Below are 22,269 nucleotides of genomic sequence, written 5' to 3'. Positions count from 1 at the left end.
GTGTTCTCTCTGGAGGTGAGAAAAGAGAACTTCACTTGAAGCCACTTTCAGTATAGTTTGATTGTTTTCCAGTAAGCATGTATTAATTTTAATCATAAAAACAAGAAAGCTGAATTTGCACCCACACCTGCCATGAACTAAGCCATTAAGACCACTGCCCAGAAACCAAGAACCTAATGCATTAATCTCGGCTCAGTGCTCAATGTTTGTTTATGGAGAGAGATGTCTCAGTACTTGATGCTGAGGAAGGTATATTAATGATGTACATACCTGATGTCTTGGGAGGCAAAAACCTCTTACCTATGCTTTTAATGTTGACTTTTATCCAAAATATTTACCTTTATCAAGAGATGTTTCCAACTGATTTTTAAAACATCTTCTGATTCACTTTTGGTTTTAAATCTTCAAACTGTGTTTAGCAGTCCTAATTCAAATATACCGTGAGTGGAAGCAAAAACCAACTGATTAGGTTTAAATACTCAAGAGACAGCACATGATTTTCAGCAATGAAAGGAGCTGTGTAAATGGATTTCAAACCAGTCCAAGGCCACTAGCTGTGCATGTCCTCTGGGCCCCATGCGCAGCCTGCAGCCGGGCCACGGGTCCTGGCCTCTTTGCTCCGCAGGTCCTGGAGAGTTGTCTAATTTGCAACATTTTTACTTACAACAACAACAACAACAACAACAACAACAACAAAAGGATACATTTCTAAAATACCGGAACTTACTTGAAAAGACCCATAGGTACAAACCATGACTTGTATGTACGAGTATTCTTCAAAAATTTATTTATAGAAATGGACGTATGTATCCAAAGGCAACATTAGACAAAAACAAAAAGTTTGGAATGCCAACGACACAGGAAAGTCTCACCTGCACTTTACATTTCTTCACAAGGAACTAGCACCATTTTAGTTCAGAAACCACAGATTTCATTATAATTGCTTCTAATATATAAAATACCTTATAAAGCTTATTTAACTATCTAGTAACAAAGTTCTTCCAAAAACTTATTTAAAAATCAGTTAGAATTTACCATTTGAAATTGACGAAAATGGTTTAAAAACTGATCTAATTCTAGGGCTGGTCAAAGGGAAGGGGCCATAATTGGTTTTATTGGAAGAAAGTGCCTGAATTCAGCTTCTGGCTTTCCTTCTAACCACCAAGCAGGTACAGTAAATTGAATATCACATAGGAATAAGAGCACATCTAAAACTGGCCTTAGAAAATATTTTCCCAGACTATAAAAATACTAAATGGGATACAAAAATCTCAGCATATACAGCAAATAGACTACAGCAGACAAATATTTAAAACATACTTAAAACTATCATCTACCACGATCATCATGAACATCAAGTATTATTCTAACAATTTTTCTATGATTCATTCGGATTTGATATTTACTTCCCCTCAAGTTTTATTGTAACACCAGATATAGACCAAATTCGGTGTGTCTAGTGGAGGTTACTGGAGGCACCACTGAATAATTCTCTGCGTTCAATTGCTTCTTAAAGCGCTGAAAGTGCAAACTGTAGAGGAGCCAGTTTTCTGAGGTCAGGGGTCAGCACACTGCAGCCCATGAACACAGCCACACTCGTCTGGCTATGTGCTGTCTGTGGGTGCTTTCATGTTCCAAGAGCAGAGCTGAACAGTGAGGACTGTATGTGGCCTTTGGGTGCTCAAAGTCTGAAATCTTTACTATCTGGCCCTGTACCGAAAAAATTTGCCGACCCCTATTTCAGATAAATTACTTCAGGAAATGTTTCCTTGAAGTTAGGACAAGGTAAAATTGTCCCAGGTGAAGAAAATGCGGGCTGAGGTTTGCTGGTTCCATCATATAGTACCATGGCGGATCAAAATAATATACATGTGGATCGCCAACTCTGAGTATTGAATTATTATTCTGGCGTTGTAAGCAAAGTCTGGCTCTGATAAAAGTACCTTCCCTTTCTCTGTGAACTGGCCATTATGTACCAAGTAACTAACTCGTGTACCCAATTATAGCGACGTACTTACTGTTCAACCCAACCATCTACGTGGCTCTAAAACACAATTTCTAGCCTTTATAAATCAATAATCTTAAACCCTTGGCAACAGACAGAACTAGAAGCAGACCCTTCCCATCCCTCTCTATTGGCATAGATTCTATGAGCACTGTGCTGCTCACCTTTTAGAATCCTTCCCTGTGACATGCATCATAATAATTAGTACTAGTACTACTCCCCAGGCCCACAAACATGTCCCTTTTGACAAAGCGGACTAGGTTTTCTAGGGGGCACATGGGCTTGGAAGAATGCTTGTGGTGGTCCTGGCAAAAAGAGGTGTGGAACGTGACATCAACACCATTATAAAGAATCCGGACAGAATGCTCACTGGGCTTTTCTCTGTCTTGCCAGAGCTCAAAGATCAACCTGGCTGCAAACCTTGGGAATCTGGCTTCCATAAGGCCCAAGGCACTGAGAACTGGTGACAGGGTGACATCGTGAGCAGAGTAGAGGGTGAAGATCTCTTCTTTCCTGCCCTCCGCAGCACGCTGCATCCGGGTGACGGTCTGATTGAGGATGGGGTGGGCGCCCAGGAGTGCATAGCCCAGATACAGTTTCTTCTCCCGCCTCTCTCTCTCGTCCTCTATCTGATGTGTCTTGATCACCTTGAAGTGCTCCATGTCAATACAGCCATTTCTGGTGCACGGGAAGCTGACGTTGTGGCAGAAGTGGCAGAGCATGGAGTCTATGGGGTTGGCCGCTCGAAGCTGTTTGGTGGGGACATCCACGATCCTGGCCATGTCCTCGTAGGTCCTCTCCAGCTGGCTGTTTTTCAAACGTAAGAGGTATTGCCGACGCTGTTCCTTTTCCAGATACTGGTTTCTCAGGGGACAATAGCAGTTTCCGGAGCAGAAGAGAGCACTTGGCTGGTGCCTAAAATGAATCTTCTTCCAGTCAAAATCGGGGAGAAAACCATAAAGCAAGGCTAGCCCACTCTGGAGCGTCCGGCTTTTCCCAGTGGTCTCCAAGTAAAGTTGGTCTGTGGACCAGTTATTCGGCAGGAGTTTGTGTTTCTTTAGATAGATGTCCCTCAGCAGCTGGCCATTCTGCAAATGCTGCACGACTCCTGAAACACAGGGACACGAGCTGCCCTCACTACTAGCTCAGCAGAAGGAGTAGCAAAGGGAAGTCAAGTCTGTGGCCAACTCTACAATGCTTTACATCAGTGCCTGAGAATATAACCAAAACCATCCCCCAGCGTGTGGAAGCTCCATCAGCTCGTGAAGGGAGCCCCTTGGGGTTATCATCCATGAAGGGATGGGTAGAGCTGGGGAGCACCAACCCCTCCCTTCTTGTCCAGCCCCTTCCCTGGGAAGGGGCATCGTGACTGGTGGGCCTCAGAAGGCAGGAAATGCCCTGCTGGTAGGTGTCAAGGCTGTAATTGGCATGGGCCTAAGGAGAGCTTTCTCCAACCTGCCCAAGGACACAGCATTCTTTAGTATGCAGTGAGGGCCCATGGGAATCACTCAGGTAAAGAAAAAAAGTTGCTTGCTGGCTCCCTAGTCCCCTCACTGCCGTGGAGTCCTCTCCCTCATTCTCCCCACTGTCCCAAGCGAAGGCTCTCTGCTAACCTTCTAGCGGCATTCCGTCTAATCCTGCCGCAGGGTTACCAGCTCATCAAGGATATTTTGTCTGCACAGATATGGAATGATTGCTCAGATACCGGATAGAATACTTGAAAAAAAGCAAAGTGCAGAACAGTACATTTATTATAGCCCTTTTAAATAAAAATGAGGGAAAAGTAAGAATGTATATTTGTGGTTTTGCATAAACTACAGAATGTGTCTGTGTTTTGCCTAAAGAACCTTTGGAAGGACATGCAAGAAACTAATACCAATGGTTACCTGGGGATGACAGGGGCACAGAAATGGGATAAATGGAACATAGGAACAAAAATTTTAAATTTACCTGTTAACTAAAAGTTTAACAAGTTTTATTTTTGAACCACCACAGTATGGTAACACATTATCTTGAAAAAAAAAAAAAAAGAAGAAAAGCCTTATCTTCAAACAGAAAACAATCTGCAAGCTCACCCTCCAAGCAGTAGGATGTAGGGGTGATGGAATCTCAGCAACAGATATGAATTCTCGGAGAGGGTAAGCCACATGCAGGCCCCATGACCAGTTCATGACCAATGTCACTTATTCAGATGCCCAAATGATATGAAAACCTGAGACAACTCAAGGCTGAGGTGCATGAGACAGAGGGAACTGCTTTGGCCCGGGAAGGGGGAACAGCTAAAGAAAGTATCATGAAGGGTGTCTGGGTCCCGTTCTGAAGGAAGAATATCGAGGGAATTCCTTCAGAGATCGGCGCTGACACAGGTCTTAGGCATTTATTTCCAAAATGATTTGCATAAAGAGGCAAACCATGAGTGACAAAGATTAAGAATCTGTGTCTGGCCCCAATTCACCTCTGGGTCTACCTATGCCTAGGCTACATACATCAAGGCTGAGTGCTTCCCACATGCCAGATCTTTCTCCTTTCATCCTCACAAAAACCTGATAAAGAAAGCATATTATCATCATACCCAATTTCCTTATTTTACAGCTGAAGAAACCGAGCTGTTAAGCGGCAGAGTTGGAACTCAAGACCCTCAATACCCCCGCAGGCCCAACCTCACCCTCCTAGTCCCTGCTCACAGTGCCTTCTCCCTGCATTTTCATGCAGAAATACTATGTTCTAGCCATTTAGGGTCTCCTATCCTCTCCCAACATATATCTCTTCATGGCTTTGTTCATGCCCTTCCCCTTGCTCTGCCTAGAGAAATCCTCATCCAGTCTCTACCTCCAATACTGCCTTCTCTGTAGTCTTCCTTCCTCCTCCTCCAGGTCAGATCAAGAATTCCTTCCTGGGACACCTGGATGGCTCAGTTGGTTGAGCGTCTGACACTCGGTTTCGGTTCAGGTCATGATCTCACGGTTCGTGAGTTTGAGCCCCGCATCCGGCTCTGTGCTAACAGTACAGAGCCTGCTTGGGATTCTCTCTCTCCCTCTCTTTCTGCCCCTCCCATGCTCTCTCTTTCAGAATAAATAAGCTTAAAAAAAATTCCTTCCTGTTCCAATTTGTCACTGGATCTCCAGGGCTTGAGCTTTAATCACTGAGCTTAGAGTAGGCTGGCACCGTGCTAGGCATTTTACACACGCTAATCTCGCTCACCGCCTCACCGGCCCTGTCAGGCGGACGTCAACGGTCCCGTTTCACAGGCCTGTGCACTCTACAGCCCTGGGTCTACTCTGTAGGACCGTGCAGCTTGCAGCAGCATGGTGAGCTGCCTTCTTGCGCGCTGTCCCATGGCAGCTGCAGGTTCCTTTAGGACAAGCCGGGGAGCATCTACTCATCCAGCCACTCCTCTCTCCTACACTCAGCAGCTGCCAAAGCGTCTTGAATAGAGTAGGCACTAATGATCAATCTTATATAGTTACCGTGGGGGTGCCAAAAGTGTTTCAGTTATAAATGGTTATTCTAACATCCATATGTTTTTAACGAAATTTAGAATAGAAGATAAAAGTGAGCATTAAAAAAGAGAATAAGGGAACAGGAACAAACAGTACTGAGAAAATGATTTCTAGAGTAATGTTGATTTAGAAAACGATGTAGATAATAGACCAATTGAGAAGAGAGGTCAGAATGAACAATTGTCTCTAAGTGTGTAAGGGCCACCTCCCCCAACCTCTTTTCAGGGAACAGCCCCTGGATCTAGTGGCTGGGCCCCCACTGCTCAATGCCTAGTCACCCTGACCTCCTAGCCAGCTGATGGGCACTGACCCTGAAGGACCCCATCAGACACACACACTCTCTCTCTCTCTCTCTCTCTCAAGAATTTGGACTTGGGGCACTCAGTAGTCGGGTGAACATGTGACTCTTGATTTTGGGTCAGGTCATGATCCCAGGGTTGTGGGAATGAGCCCTGTGTCTGGCTCCATGCTGAGTATGGAACCTGCTAGAGATTCTCTTTCTCTCCCCTCTACCCCTCTCCCCTGCTCGTGCTTTCTCTCTAAAATAAAAAAAAAAAAAAAAAAAAAAAGAGGACACCCATGAGGGAAAAAAAGAATTTGGACTTGCAGTTCATCTCTGGGTGTGGCTAAGACTGTCACTCTGTGGACAGAGCAAAACCACAGAAGCTGGGACAGACAGCTTTTTTTATTCCTGGTTCCAGTCTCTGGAGGCCTGGTCATATTCTTGCCCTTAAATCTAAGTCTGTGAATCACCCTGAATCCTTACAATAAATGTCCCTCTTTTGCTTGAGTTGGTTTCTGTTGCTTGCAACCAGAGAGTGTGACCAATGGTTCTCAGCAAGCATGGCTCTGGTCTCAGGGAGCGTTTGGGGGTTGAGTTGTCACAATAATGTGGGGAAGAACATTCTTGATACTTAGTGGGTGGGGGCCACGGAGCTAGACAGTCTCCACAAGGAACTGTTCTCTGTCCCACCTAACTTTTGTGTACCACAAAATATTCCCACACATGAAAAACCTGTTAAAATACTTTAGCCTACAACCTGTTTCTTTGTGTCATAAATATAAAACCATTTTTACATACGATTAACATCCACTGATTTTTTCCAGATATGCAATATAAATTAAGGGACGTCTGATCTTACTTTGATCAGAACTTGCCAAAAAAATCATGTCCCAAAACATGGTTTTAGAGTCCCCGGTGTAATATCCCTTAGTCAGACTGCATTTACAACTGTCACAGTTGTCACAGTTGTCCGCATAAATAACCGACTGTGTCATTCTATTTGCTAGTGTGGGTGTGCTCAAGCTTTTATATATATTTTTTTTAATTTTTTTTTTGTCAACGTTTATTTATTTTTGGGACAGAGAGAGACAGAGCATGAACGGGGGAGAGGCAGAGAGAGAGGGAGACACAGAATCGGAAACAGGCTCCAGGCTCTGAGCCATCAGCCCAGAGCCCGACGCGGGGCTCGAACTCACAGACCGCGAGATCGTGACCTGGCTGAAGTCGGATGCTTAACCGACTGCGCCACCCAGGCGCCCCTCAAGCTTTTATATTGAGACATAAAATTATATAACAAATTCATTTCCTTTTGTTTCTTCTTTATATTAGAGTTAGGGTATCTGATATAATTGCCCTTCTTTAAAATAGGTCATATTATATTTGAATTTCACTTCAGGATGGTTAAAGGAGCACCACAAAATACCTGTTAACAAAAAGAGGTGCGTGGTCTGATAGGATGAGAACTCCTGTTTTAAACTACTACAGGCCTGGGGTGCCTGGGATTCTCTCTCTCCCTCTCCCTCTGCCCCTCCCACACCTGAGCACACACTCTCTCTCAAATAAATAAACTTTAAAAAATATGTGACAAATCCACAGGGCCAACCATAGGACAGAGACCTTCCTTCCATCAAAGCTGAGGTCCTACAGTACTGGTGGGACAAGGTAACAACATGGCCGGTAGGTTCTCCCGATTCTTCCAAAAAGACTGGTGACCATGCAAAAGGTCCTTTGAGATCCCAGACTGAAGTAGGAAGAAACCAGAACCTATTGGGAGATTCCCAGTTCCTTCTCTTCTCAACAGAGGTGACCCCACAGTTAACTCACCAACCTAACATGACAGTGAACTGGCTGTGTAGTGGTATGAACAGGGCTACAGAGAGAAAGATGGGTTTCTGTGAGGAACACTCTCAGCCAGACAAACTCCGTGCTCACTGGGGATCTGCCATATGTGTTTGTTCCTGAGATCTCTCCCATCCAAACTTAATCAGGTTATTTTCTTTGAAGTATCGAAGGACATGGGATTGGTTACAGCAATTATGGCCCAGCAAGAGTGGGATAATAGGCAGACATCAGAAATGATGCTGTTAAAAAATAATATAAAAACAGAGAGATGAATCATAAGAGACTCTTGAATACAGAGAACAAACTGAGGGTTGCCGGAGGGGTCTTGGGTCGGGGGATGGGCTTGGGCAAGGGGCATTAAGGAGGACACTTGCTGGAATGAGCACTGGGTGTTATAAGTAGGTGATGAATCACTAAATTCTATTCCTGAAATCATTATTACACCATATGTTAACTAACGTGGATTTAAATTAAAAAAAAAAAAAAAGAAATGATGTTGTTGACAAATATTTGTTGACAGGGAAAGACTATCACAACGTACCGTTAAACGAAAAGGTGAGTTACAAAACACTGTGTTTAGTAAGCTACCGCTGTGTGCGCGTAAGCATGCACATAAACGAAAGAAAACAGGATACTAATTTCTTCAGTGGACTAGGGTTATGGGTACTTTACGTTTTTCTTCCTTTTGCTTGCTGTCTTTCCTAACTTCTCTTCCATTGACTATACTGCTTTTGCAATATAAAAAGGGTTATTTTTAATTTTTAGAAATCGTGTGTGTAGAGACGTTGGTGGACTCAGAGCTGCTTGAGGTACTAGCCCTTATTCACTCCCGTGAGCCCACAGAGCCTAGCCCAGGCGCATCTGCTCTGATGTACGCCAAATGGAGGAGCACACAGGAGAAGGAACGAGCAAATGGCCGCTGTGCATACCTGTCTGCGTGAGCTCGCCCATCTCACACAGTGCGTGATTGGGGTAAAGCGGCAGGGAGTGCAGGGGGCTTTCGAAAGAGGCTCCGGATCCTTTTGACATGTGACTAACGAAAGCTTCCAGTTTAGGGTGATACGGTTTCCTAAAGAGACAACACAGAGAATTAGTGGTCACCGTGCTCCAAAACGGTCCACAAGGGTTTCAACCCCAGTCAGCAAAATCTCAGGCGTGGCATGCCCTGCTCACCCACTGTCATAGGTACTGGCTTAATCGCTTCTAAATTCCAGTACCATTATTACGTGACCACTGACGTTCCACAAGGCCAGCCTGAGCCCCTAACCTCTGCTGAAGCAGCTATCATTCCCAGCACTATGGGTGTCACCTTTGCCCTCCACCACCCAGATCCCCAACCTGCGCCCCTCCGGTCTCCCTCCCCAGGCGGCTACGGAATCCCACCGGGTAGTCATGTCCAGGCTGGGAACCCTTCTTGACTTCTCCCTCCCCTGTTCCCACACATGCCATCTGCCACCCAATCCTGCAGACGTGTCCTCCTGGGGCTTCTCTACCCCCCTTCTCCTGCATCCCTGCAGCCACGACCTGCAGCTTTTGTCCATATGGCACGGGCTCCTCTTTGGTCTACTTTAGCCTAATCTTGCTCGTCTAATCTTGCCTTTTTCACAGCCGGGGATTGACCTAAAGGCAAGGCCGACCGTCCCTGCTCTTGTTCACTGCCATCTTCCCATGGAAGCGGTGTGTGGCCCATCTGCCTGTTCCAACCCTACCTCACTTGAGGTTCAGGGCTCCCCACCCTCTCCATTCTAATGCTGGGCTCTGGTCACACGCAACCAACTGCCTTCTCTACCCCCAACATATCTTGTTCTTTCATGCTTCCAACACTTTCCACATGCTGCCCCTTCCTCCTAGCAAACCTACCTCAACCTGCCCCTCAGTAATCCTTAACTGACCTTGGGGAAAATCTCCTTTGAAGAAAATTAACTGATTAAGGTAACCAAGATCGCCATAGTTCTCTACAGTTCACATTGCATTTTGCACATACAGTATTTCATTTCATGGGAGGGTGGTTATGAAGAGCTAAAAAACATCTTTTTTTGGTAATATCTGACATCATTTATATTTTTGCCATGCAGTACATGGGTAAATCAAGATTTATCTTTCTAACGGCTGATATACAATTTCCCTGAATAATGAAATGACCTGTGAATGTATATCCATTCTCCAGCTGAACAGAAGTGAACAGATAAGACTAGTTCCCAGCTAAGCTAAAGCAGCATGAAAAGGAAGCAAGGATAAATTGTCCCGATGGCAGACCTCTCTTGTCTGAAAGCCCAGTTAACTTTGACAATGCTTTTAAAGTAACTACTAAAATGCTTCTATTATCTTTCAAAAACATAACGCTAAAAAAAAGTCCATCTTTAAAAAAATGTTTTAAAATTAGAGAATGCTGGGGCGCCTGGGTGGCTCAGTCTGTAAGGCTTCCGACTCTTGGGTTTTGGCTTAGGTCATGATGTCATGGTCCTAAGATGGCGCCCCCAGTTGGGCTCTGTACTGGGTCTGGAGCCTGCTTGCGATTCTCTCTCTCCCTCTCTCTGCCCCTCTTCCGTGTGTGTGTGTGTGTGTGTGTGTGTGTGTGTGTGTGTGTGTGTGTGTTCTCTCTAAACAAACAAACAAATAAACTTTAAAATTAGAGAATGCTAATCCTAATACAGTCTAATTATTCTGGATTGCTGCAGGGCATTGTGTCTTTTTCATAAACACAGAGGGTATGTTGTTCCTCCTGAGGCTAAAACAGATAAACATTTGCAAACTGGGGAATAAGGTTTCCAGACTGACAATGAGGCTGCCAATATGAATCCACATAAACAAAGGCTATCCGTCAACAGGAGTCAAATGTTCTGTTCCAGGTCATTATTATGGGCTGGTGATTTTTGAGGATCTGAGAAGGCTTTGCTGCCAATTTCATGAATGAAATTTCACTACGGGCAGTGTTTGCAGCGCTGGTGCAAGTTTTCAGGGCATCTGACTACTTAATGGTATGTTAATATCTAACTATACATATGAAAACTTGTTTTGGGTCTGGAAAGACAGGTGATTCATGGAAGAAAAACTTCATATACAGAAGAGATGGCAGATGGATGGATCTTTTTAACAGGAAGAGGACCAGGTAACCTGAGTCCCAGGCCTGTCCTGGATCTGCCAAGGTCCTGGCTCCACCCCTGCAGCCAAGAGGGTACCTAGTACGTGGCAGATACTCCAAAACACATGTGAATGAATTCAACTGGGAAGTGCCCCAACCTTAGATGCTTTATGAAAAGTATAAGCCTCCCATAATCTGTAGCAATGAATATGGCAAGTTCCTACAGTGGTTTATTAAAATATTCAGATTTCAATGGAAGTACTATGAGTGAAACTGCTAATTGTGCTAATTGTGATTCTCTTTGAGCAAACTATAGGTAGGCTCCTCTGAATCACCTTCCCAACTAGGCCTCAACCTTTGGACTTCCATGTTCTTTTTGGACTTATGTCCCTCTTTGCATCATTCAGTTTTAGAAAACATCCTGCTAAGTCAATGTAGCCAGAGTCTCCTGCTCCTGATATCTGATCAAATTCCTCATCTCCCAGTTGATATCTGCTCACCCTGGTCTGCCTTCAGCAATCTCCTCACCCCTGAGGTTTCTCTTTAGTCATTTTCCATCCACTGACCCCCACCCTGATCCTTGGCTGTAAGTTTCCACTGCCCATGTTGTATTTGGATTTGAGCCCAGTTCTTTTTTTTTTTTTTAATCTTTTTTAATGTTTACTTATTTTTGAGAGAGACAGAGACAGAGTGTGAACAGGGGAGGGGCAGAGAGAGGGAGACACAGAATCCGAAACACGCTCCAGGCTCTGAGCTATCAGCCCAGAGCCCGACGCGGGGCTCGAACTCACAAGCCATGAGATCGTGACCTGAGCCGAAGTCGGACGCTGAACCGACTGAGCCACCCAGGCGCCCCAGTGCCCAGTTCTATGCTAAGGTCTCTGCTCTCCTACTGCATTAGTTCCTGGATAAAATCTGTTTTTGCTACTACTACTGTCTGGTTCTGCTTTTTCTTTTAACAGTTGTACACTAAAATCTGTTCTCCTCTTCTTGGGAACTTGGTTAGATCCCATGTCTGAGGCCCTGGTGGTTAGGTAGAGCCACATGGTATTCTTCACCAATGGAATGGAAGGATGTATCCCACTTCTGGGTTTAGGTTTTCAGATCATGGGGTGTCCCTTCACACTCTTTTCCTTCCCACGGGCCACTATTTAGACATGGCAGCAGTCCTAGTTCAATCATGTAGACATCCCTAGGGCACAATGGGGGCAATGACCTGGAAGGAACCTGGGGCCCTAAATGACCAAGTGGAGTCCCGTCCTATGACCTGGATCACTCATCTCAGACCTTCACAGAAGGAAAAGATAAACCTCTTTGTTATTTGAGGCAATGTATTCTTCAGTCTCTTTGTTACAAAAGGCTAGCCTTACTCTGACTAACATAGAAATGATGATATTTGTGACGATGAATTTTTCTTCGGGAAAAACTCATGTCATTGTAGCCTCATTGGAAATCAGCTTTCATATTGAAAACTGGAAGAATTAAAAGAGTTACTATCTTAAGGCTTCAAACTGTTCACGTCCAGAATAGTTGTTTACATTTTTATATGCATTATTCACTTCTCTCTATGCCACAAAGCTCGAGACAGAACCCTGAGGCTAATCTACACACCCATGGGAAAATTTATTGTGCTTTAGCTATAATCTGAGCAATTTCTGAGTCCTGCACAGAACAGTAAGACAAACAGAAAACAGGTTTAATACCAGTGATACTGTTATCAGAAAACAATTCAAGAACGTTTACGTGGCTAGAAACTGGAGTGAGTTCATACTACAGATTTTCACGATTTATGCAAAGGAACTTATATTATTAATGAAATGAAATTCTACAAGGATAAACTCTATATACTTTTCTCAGTCTGCCTTTCTGGAACTTTGTGCATTAACTGACTTGATTACTCACCCCTCACCCTTTCCTAAAACTCTCTCCTTTCTTAGCTCTCCTAACATCACTACTGTGTTTGGAGTCACCACCTCCTCCCGGGATCCTCCTTTCTCTCTGTGCTATGTTATAGGTTGGTGTTTCCCAGGACTGTTTTTGGCTCTGTGATACCAGTCAAGCTCACGGCTTCAGCTGCCATCAACATGTGAACTCTCAAATGAACCTCTACCTTCCAGCAAGACAATGCCCCTGAGTCCACACCTACACACCTTCTAGAAATTATCACTTGGATGCCTGATGACAGCTCAAACTTAGCACTGAGACCTGTCCTCATAACTTACCTCCTACTCCTCTTTCTTCTGCATTTTCTATTCCAGAGAGGGGCACCACCATGAGCCAGACACCCCATCAGAAATCTGGGCACCATCCTCTCTCTGTCTCACCCCCATCCAACCTGTCACTAAGTCCTACCGACCCTACCTGGTGCCCTTCTCTCAGATCCAAGACTTCTCTCCAACTCTGCTGCCACTCCCTGAGTTTCAGCCTCTATCATTTATTCATTCAACAAATACTTAATCATGCTCCTCCCATGTGCCAGGCACTGTCTTGGGCACTTGGGATGTAGCGGCATTGAACATTGCCCTCAGGGAGCTTAGGAGCCTGGAGAAACAGACAACATACAATGAACACTAGAAAGAGAGAGAGTGTGTGTGTTTACATGTGCGTGCATGTATGCATGCATGCACATTAGAAGGTAACAGATGCTATGAAGCATTGATGCGTTGAGCAGGGAAAAAGGGGACCCAGGAGACTTGGGAGGAAGAAGTGCATTGTAATTGTAAGTGAAGTCTTCTGAGTGGTCTTCCTGAGAAGGTGACATTTAAGCAAAGGCTTGTGGGAGGTGGGGGAACTGGCCAGCCATAAAGCCACTGGGGAATAGCTATCTGCAGAGAGGACACAGTCAGTGGCAAGGAGAGCTCGGGACAGTGTGGCTGAGGCTGAGTGAGGGTGAGGAGAGCCACAGCGGAGGGCAAAGCAGGGCAAGGGGATGAGGAAGAGCACAAGAGGCCTTGTAGGTCATTTTAAGGACTTCGGCTCGGACTCCGCGGGAAATCTCTCTTTCGGATCGCTGTCCCCACAGGAACGTAAACATCACTGCCGGCATCTAATCCATCCTCCACATCATGGCGGCCAGAGATCTTCATAATTTCATCCCTCACTGCCTTCGTGCTCCCTCACTGCCTTCGTGCCTGGTGTCCACAATCCTCAGCTGGGCATTCAAAGTGTCAGATAACCTAGTCCTTCGCCACCTCTCCACTCCAGCCTGTGGGCCGAGCTGTCCACCTCCCCCCACCTTTGCACAGGTTTCACCGCCCCAGGTATCATTTATCATCAGCTGCCACCTGACTTGTTCCTGCACACCCTTGAGGTCCCTTTCTCTTGGTGGCCTTCCCTGACCTGGCATCCCACCTCTCCCTCTGCCACAAGCTGGGTCAGGCTGCCCTCTTGTGGTTCGTGCCCCTAAATATGGTTCCAAAACTACTTCTGCTTCTACTTTTTCGCCTTTGTCTCTAATACCTTTGCCATTGCTGCCACCATTCGTGCTGGCCACCATTCCCCGAGGGCTCACCATGTGCTAGGCATCAGATCTGTCTCTCAGAGGGGAGTGGGCCCCCTGGGGCAGGAGCAGCCTCTCTTCCATGAATCTTTAGAAGCCTGCTCTCCCATTAGTCTTCCAGTCCAGCCACATAACTGGTCTTACTGTTCTCCTACATGTGCAGCCCCTCCAGCCTCAGGCTCTTTGCACTTGCTGTTCTGTCTTTCTAGAACACCATTCCCCCAGATCTGCACAGGGCTGGCTCTTTCATCTTATTTAGGTGCCTGCCCACATGTCACCTCCTGTTACATGACATAGTACCTGACACATAATACGTGTTTTAAAATAAAATGTAATGGGGCACCTGGGTGGCTCCATCGGTTAAGCATCTGACCCTTGGTTTCAGCTCAGGTCACAATCTCACGGTTTTGGGGATCGAGTCCTGCGTCGGGCTCTGCACTGACAGCATGCAGCCTGCTTGGGATTCTCTCTCCCTCTCTTCCTCTGACCCTCCCCTGCATGCACTTTCTCTGTCTCTCAAAATAAATAAATACAATTTAAAAAAATAATAAAATAACATGTTGAATACTGGTTGAATTGAATATTCTTTTCTTCCTTGAATATAGAAAACAGTATCTGATTCATATTCTTCAGTGCAGAAAAAAAGCATTTAATGCACATGGCACATGTATGGCTAATAACCTTACTGCTAGCTAAATCTTATCCTATGAGGGTTACAACAGCACCTTTGTCATGAGGCACAGGGCATTCGTGAAGAGGCAGCTTCCACTACAAAGACTCGGGAGAGCCATGGAATGTGTCACCGTGAAGGGAAACACGGGGCCGCTCCCTTGCACTGACATTGGCACTGATTACTCAGCTCACTGCAAGCCTGCCTGCTGGCCCCGATAAACCCTGTCACTAGACTGAAGTAGCAGGGACATTCCAGGATCCACCGCCTTTAAGATGCCATAAAAATTAATGATTTTTGAAGCTGAACTAGCACCTGGGAAGGCACAGGCACAACTGGTGACCCAGACCCCACAGTCTCAGGGGATTCAGAGGCTCAAAGTGGGTCCCTGTCACTGGGAGTCCTGCTCACTCTTACTCTAAGTGGGTATTTATAATTTTTTTAAATATTGTATTTATTTTTTGAGAGAGAGAGAGAGAGAGAGAGAGAGAGGGAAGGAAAGAGTGTGAACGGGGGAGGGGCAGAGAGAGAGGAGGACAGACAATCCAAAGTGGACCCTGTGCTGATAGGCTGATAGCAGCCAGCCCGATGCGAGGCTCGAACTCACGAACCGTGAGATCATGACCTGAGCCAGTCGGATGCTCAACTGACAGAGCCACCCAGGCTCCTCAAGTGGGTATTTATGACAAGTCAACTTCATGTTTTTAAAAGTAGAATTAATGAAATGACATTATTTAATTAAACATGCATACTCCACCCTCTTTCCACAAAAGACTTAAAGCAGCTCTTAAAGATACAGAATGTTCAATAAAAGTAGGCCAAAAGATCAAGGCCAGAGAAAATGAGGGCAGAAGCAGCCTGGGCAGCTGGTCCCCAGAATAGCATCTCTCAAATGGGAGCTCCAGAAATGGCCCTGTCAGAGTGCCCTGTCCTGGCTGTGACAGAATGAGGGACCTTGGGATCTGGCCTGGCCTCATGACCATGACCATTCAGAGTGGGAAAGAGGCCAGGCCCCAGAAGGCCTGCAGGCTGCTGCAGTAAATGAAACACCATCGTTTGTAAACCTCTCAGTATGACCAGCTCAGTGCTTAGTCCGTCCCCTTAGTCAGACTTCATGAGGATGTAATAAGGGATGGACTATTGTCCCCATGTGCCAGGACAGAATACTGAGGCTCACAGAGGTGAAGTGATTTTCCCTACAACCAAAAGGTCACAAAGTCCTCAGAGGATTCCAGGGCAGAGGCTGAAATCAATTGAGGCACTTGATGAGCAATTATGACTTGTGATTCTCACCAAGGTCCTGAATTTACTCAGCAACCAATCTAGTCCAACACCTACTTTATGCCAGGCTCAGACTGGGCACCAATGATACAGGAAGGAGCAAGACCCAATGCCCTTAAGGAGCCAGTGATGTGGGAAGGGCACAGATAATCATGCCGGAAGACAGGCTGCGAAGCATGTAGGTGCAAAGGGGAGGCCCTGCCCACTGCCAGGGGGCTATGCCCAATGGGCACCTTCTCCAGGAACAGCGAGGGTAGCCTCCAGAGCCTTGAGGTACTCAGGGACCCTGCAGCACTAGATGACTGGTCTGGGGACAGACTCCTGGTCTAAGCCAAGCCACTGAAATTCTCACATCTGGGAATGTGAAGCCCAGACAGAAAAAGAGGAGCAGAAGCTGGGAGTCATCAGGGCAGAAGCGTGGAACTGTCCACAAAGTCCCTGAGGCTGCCCTGAGGTTGCCCAACTCAGAGGTCTTTTCCTGTCCATTCCTGGGCAGTTCAAAGGGCAGATATCCAAAGTCTGTGCCAGTGGAGAAAAGCCCCTTCTCTGAGCTGTCCTCCCTGCACCTCACCCTATTCCTCCAGCCAATCCCCCAATCCAGAAACCAAAGGGTTAACACCCGGCACAGCAAGTGGCCTCTACCCTTGCCCTAGTCCTAAGGCCAGTTTAGGTCTGGTCATTAAATATTTTGCTTTGAGACCCTTCCTGTACATCCCTCTTCTCAGTTTGAGTGAGGCAGTGGCAGTGCCCAATACAACCAGAAACCCGTCCTCACACACCAGGAGAGGTTTCACAGAGGAGGCAGCTTCTCAGGGGAGCTCCTGAGGAGCTGTAGGAGTGGGTCACACAGGGACGGGGCAAGCAAGCTAAACAGCAGGTACACAGGCTTGCAGGGGTGGGGGGGGCGGCAAAAGGTGGGTTGAGCAGTACAGAAGACCCCAGGGGAAGGGTTGGCACAGAAGGCTAGAGACTGGGGGAAGAAAGCCAGTGACTGCATGGCCTTCTGACAGGGCCCAGCCTCAACCCTGGGGCTCTACCAACTCACGGGACACTGGGACATGCACCCATGCTTGCTCAACACACAACAGACGACACAAGTGCCCAGGCTGTGAGCTTTGTGACCTCCAGCAGGAAAGGAGAAAGTGCATGGAAGCCTATAGTCATATGGTATTTCATGATGTGTTTACATCGAATGGTTCACTCCCTCTTCCCCATGATCTTGGACAGTGAGAAGCCTGGAGGCGCAAAGAGTTAACCTGAAACCCCTGGCTCCACACCGCCATCCACCAGAAAGAACAGGCCTGGCTGCAGACAGGCAAACCCATGGTTCTGCCAGAGCAGCCCTGCCCCAGGCAGGCTGGCACCCAGAAGCATTCCATCCAAATAACGTCTTCCCCACTGGGCACTGCCCTCCATCTCCTCTGCTCGTTTAGTGAGTCTCAAGCCATGTGGTGTGCCCCCAGACACATTTGCAGAGGCCCAGCTCGTCATTTCATTAAAAAAAATTTTTTTTAATGTTTTGTTTATTTTTGAGAGAGAGAGAGAGAGAGAGAGAGTGAAAGCAGGGGAAGGGCGGGGGGGGGGGGGGGGAACAAAAGACCCAAAGCAGGATCCGTGCTGACAGCAGTAAGCCTGATGTGGGGTTCGAACTCATGAGCCATGAGATTATGACCTGAGCTGAAGTCGGACACGCAACTGACTGAGCCGCCCAGGTGCCTCTCATCATTTCATTTTAGAGCTCTGCCATTTTCTTTTTTTTAACGTTTAAACATTTTTTTAAAATGTTTTATTTACTTTTGAGAGACAGAGAGACCGAGCATGAGTGGGGGAGGGCAGGGAAACAGAGAGAGGGAGACACAGAATCCAAAGCAGGCTCCAGGCTCTGAGCTTCAGCACAGAGCCCGATGCGGGGCTTGAACTCAGGATGTGTGAGATTGTGACCTGAGCAGAAGTCAGATGCTTAACCGACTGAGCCACCCAGGCGCTCCTAGAGCTGTGCTATTTTTATACTCAAAATTTCCACTCTCTGTTGAATTATTTTTTACCCTAAGGGTTCTCAATCAAGAACGTGCTGTCTCTATTCCCACGAACAATTAAAAGGTTGAAGTATATCTTACATTTATATGGCTCTGCAGCTGGTAATGCACATTCCCCTCTTTTATTTCACTTCATTCCTCACCCAGACCCTGCACGGTCAGCACGGTCATTCTCATTGCAGAGACGGGAGGGGGAGGCTCAGAGACTAAGGGACTTACCTGCTGCCCCCAAAGAGAACAGCTGAGCCTGAGGACATCCAGCCCAGTGTTCACTGCACTGTGTCCCAGCTTTTCCTCAAACTGAAGAGCACAGGTGAGGAGAGCAGACCTCACACAGGCCTGGACCCAAATCTCAACTTATCTGCTGTGTGTGGCCTTACACAGGTGTCCTTGCTTCTCTGGGCCTCCTCCTTCGCAACTCTGAAATGGCAATTAACACTCAGGATTGTTCTAAAGATCAGGCTCCCGGCGAATGGTCTGTGCTCATCGAGTGTAGGTTACTCCTGGCCTGTGTCATTCTCCAGTCAGCACTGTGACTGAGACGGAGGGAACAGATTCTTGAAAATCACTTTTAGAAAAAGTGCAATTTACCTGTTAGCCAGCAGAGTGCAGTCAATTTCTGGTCGCTTCGTTTTGGGAATGACATACAGCGGGTACCTGTCCCCGTGTCGAATGAACACATGCACGGAGACCAGCTTAAAATGATGCGGGGCGTGACCTGTGGGAGAGGAGCATGTGTCCTGGTTAACGCGCAGGAAGCGTGGATCCTTTCCACTCTGCAGAAGTGGGGAGGGATGACCATGGTAAGAGGGTGCCATGCTGGGGGGTGGGGGTGGCTCACAAGGCAGGCGGAGGAACATGACAGGGATAGTTATACATGTCTCAGACCTCCAGAAGTAACGGGGAGCCTCTGGGGGTGTGGCCGGGGGCTGGAGACCAGTGAAATGGGGGCATGTCGATTCGTGGGGCCTCCCTCACATCCACAGACTAGGGGGAGGCCCACAGAAGTACTGGAAACGATGACTTCTGCTTTAAACCTCCACGAAACAAATCAGGGCACAAACTGAGAAAAATATTCAACATCATTCTTTGATACACTTTCGAAAAAGCAAAACTCAACACAGAAATCATAGTTTCCTGCACGTTTTCTACAATACACCAACAGAGCATCCAGCATCCTGTGGATTTCCTAAGCCCTGAGAGAGCTTACTGGAAAAGAGGGGAGTGGGGGGGAGGGTGATGCCCTAGAGCCCGCCAAGCCCACCTTTCCATCTCTGGTGTCTCACCGAAAACCATGATGGCAAACATTTGCAGAGGGCTTATCCTGAGCCACGTGCTGTTCAAAACAGTTACTTCAGGCCTCGGGCAGCCCTGTGAGTAGGTACTGCTGGTTACCCCCATTCAGCAGAGGAGGAAGCTAACTTGGGAACTCATTCAAGGGCACGACCTAGTGGCAACCGCAGGATTTGAGTCCAGGCCACCTGGCTCCGTACCATGGTGCTATGCTGCTTGAAGAACTAGTTCCCAGAGGGGTGCTGGGTACCAAGTTAGGCGGCACAGGCAGGCCTACCTTCCATGCTGCGCTCGGCCACACTGGGGATGTTGCAGTACAAAAGAGCTTCGTAAATGGGGTCCATCACGGGAGGCTCAGTCACTGGGTCAGGCATGATTCTCTTTCGACTCTTGCTACTCACTCCATTCTTAGCTGTGGAGACCGGGGTCAGGTGGACTGCAAGGAAGGCAAGGCAGGTCATGGCACGTGCAGTCACAGGAGGGACCAGGCCGGCTGGAGGGGCCCAGGGTGTGGCTAGATTCTCACTGAGCGACTATTCTCTCCCACAGCATTAGGGTGGACTTTAGTCCAGCAAGAAGTCAGCTTCTCATCAGGAAATGTGCCCTGCCTCTTTCTTAATGCCATTATCTTTTTCTGACCAATAATTACCTGTGCAACCACGGGTGGGCCACCCCAGAGAAAGGGGCCTCACTCACGGTGGTAAAGGAAGAACTTCATGCAAACTGATTGCTTCATTCCTAACACCCTCTGAATTCTAGGAAATACGAGGGAGGAAAACCATCACCTATGGAGTGCCTACGAAGTGCGAGATGTGTTGTCTGACAGATCTCATTGATATCACCTGCTTTGCACTTCGGGGTTCCCAAGAGCCTGATCCAGACATCACTCATTAATCCTCACAAGTCCACTTTATAGAGAAGAGAGCCTAGAGCCCAGGGGGAGACTGAGGCAGCTGCCCAAGGCATATGTGGTGGATGGAACCGCATCTCAAGCTCACTCCTCTGCCTCCAGGCCAGGTTCTCCCTACCAGTCTTCTGTAGATCATACGTGGGTCCTGCAGTCTGTCCAGCTAGCATCTCCCTTTCTGTTGATGAACCGCTCCTTCCTCTCCTGGTTGTGGCTGAACTGTCAATCACAGTGTCTCTGACCCTTGGCTGGGGTGGACGTGTGACTGAGTCAACGAGGACAGTGATGGGGCAATTCGTCTCCTTTTCCTTGGCAGAGGTGCTGTGTAAACACTAGAAAAGGGTCTCTTTTGTATGATGATCTCTAAGAATGGAAACCTGGGCCTGCCCTGCCACCTATCCATCCTCAGACAGCCTCTGCTTGCTGTAGAAGCTAATGATACTAAGTACAGACAAGCAGACCAACAAATGCAGAGACTGAGAGAGAGAGAGAGAGAGAGAGAGGAGAGGGAGGAAGGGAGGGAGACCTGAGGATATCCATCCTTTGAGACCCTGGGTGATGTGGGTGAAGGCAGAACCTCTCTTAGAGGTCCCAGTTATATATACACCTTACATAACCCTTCTTGCTTAAGCTATTTTGAGTTGGGTTTTCGATACTTTCAATCAAATGAGTCCTGATTAATAGACTTTTATGAATTACTTGTAAGCGGCTTAAGTCCATCTTCTGGGTCAATGGTCTCCAACCTTTCCATGTATGGGGAACCTCTCTGCAGCATCACAGATTTTCTGGAACTCTCTATACAATGATAGTGGCATTTTTAGCATCCACCCACTGAGAAAATGCACAGAAATAGGTGTGCCCATGTACCATTTCTAAAAGGTTTATTAATCACCATAATATACATACATACATTTGAACAATAGCTAAAACAGGACCCAATCACCAATCTAAATCCATTTAAATTCCCTAATTTACTCTACAAATTCTTTTTCTTTTTAATATTTATTTTTGAGAGAGAGAGAGAGAGAGAGAGGGCGGGAGGGAGGGGGAGAAGAAGGGAGAGGGGGAGGGGGAGGGAGAGGGGCAGAGAGAGGAAGAGACACAGAATCTGAGGCAGGCTCCAGGCTTTGAGCTGTCAGCACAGAGCCTGATGTGGGGCTCAAACTCATGAACTGCAAGATCATGAGCTGAGCTGAAGTCGGATGCGTAAAGGACTGAGCCACCCAGGAGCCCCTACAAATTCTTCTAAATAAATACTTTAGACTTCCCTTTGGCAAACAGATGTTATAAACAAAAGGAAAGGAACATATATGCAACATGCCTAACAGACAAATTATTAATATCCAAAATGCATACGAGCTCCTGCAACCATAAAATCAGCAAGGGATATAAGCGGGCCAAGTATAGAAAAATAAATACCAATGGCAATAAGCATATGAAAAGATGTTCAACATTATTCATACTTAAATACAAAATAAAACAACAGGATGTGACACCCTGCCAACAGACTAGAATATCACGTTTTAATAATCCTTCAGTACCCGCACGGGTGTGAAACTGCCTTCCACGTGCTGCAGGTGGCAGTGGAAACTGGAACCTTTGGAAGAATTTGGCAGCATTCACCAGAATGTTCTATGTGATTTATTCCTGATCCCATTATTCTACATCTTGGAAGCTACTCAACAGAGGTATCAATTTGAATCACAAACAGGTATGGCCACGGAAATTCACCACAGTGCTGTTTGTAATAACAAAAAAGGGAAATCAACTAAATATCTATCATGAACAGAACAGAATGCTGCATCCATATTGGGGAATATTCTGCCATGACTAAACCGAATGGAAAAGAATCAAAGGTAAATGAAGTGAAG

The 22,269-nt window shown here is 46.6% G+C and overlaps 1 protein-coding gene across 5 annotated transcripts in view; it reads right to left on the bottom strand.

Annotated features, from left to right (window-relative positions):
* Positions 1 to 764: 764 nt before the first annotated feature.
* The window catches only part of PXYLP1 (2-phosphoxylose phosphatase 1), a 71,869-nt gene continuing 50,364 nt past the window's right edge, over positions 765 to 22,269 (bottom strand). For all 5 annotated transcript variants that reach the window (XM_086674409.1, XM_086674410.1, XM_025913955.2 and 2 more), the window contains 4 exons: positions 19,769 to 19,927; positions 18,790 to 18,916; positions 8,560 to 8,699; positions 765 to 3,113 (listed from right to left, as the gene is read on the bottom strand). In XM_086674409.1, the coding sequence (XP_086530535.1) occupies positions 2,173 to 3,113; positions 8,560 to 8,699; positions 18,790 to 18,916; positions 19,769 to 19,927 (1,367 nt within the window). In that variant the 3' untranslated portion in view covers positions 765 to 2,172. The remainder of the gene's footprint in view (positions 3,114 to 8,559; positions 8,700 to 18,789; positions 18,917 to 19,768; positions 19,928 to 22,269) is intronic.

Source organism: Puma concolor, chromosome C2 (genome assembly GCF_028749965.1).
Source record: "Puma concolor isolate L17-30 chromosome C2, mPumCon1.1.hap2, whole genome shotgun sequence".
NCBI lineage: Eukaryota > Metazoa > Chordata > Mammalia > Carnivora > Felidae > Puma > Puma concolor.
Note: the sequence above shows the minus strand (reverse complement) of the source record. Positions and strands in the feature narration are given on the sequence as shown.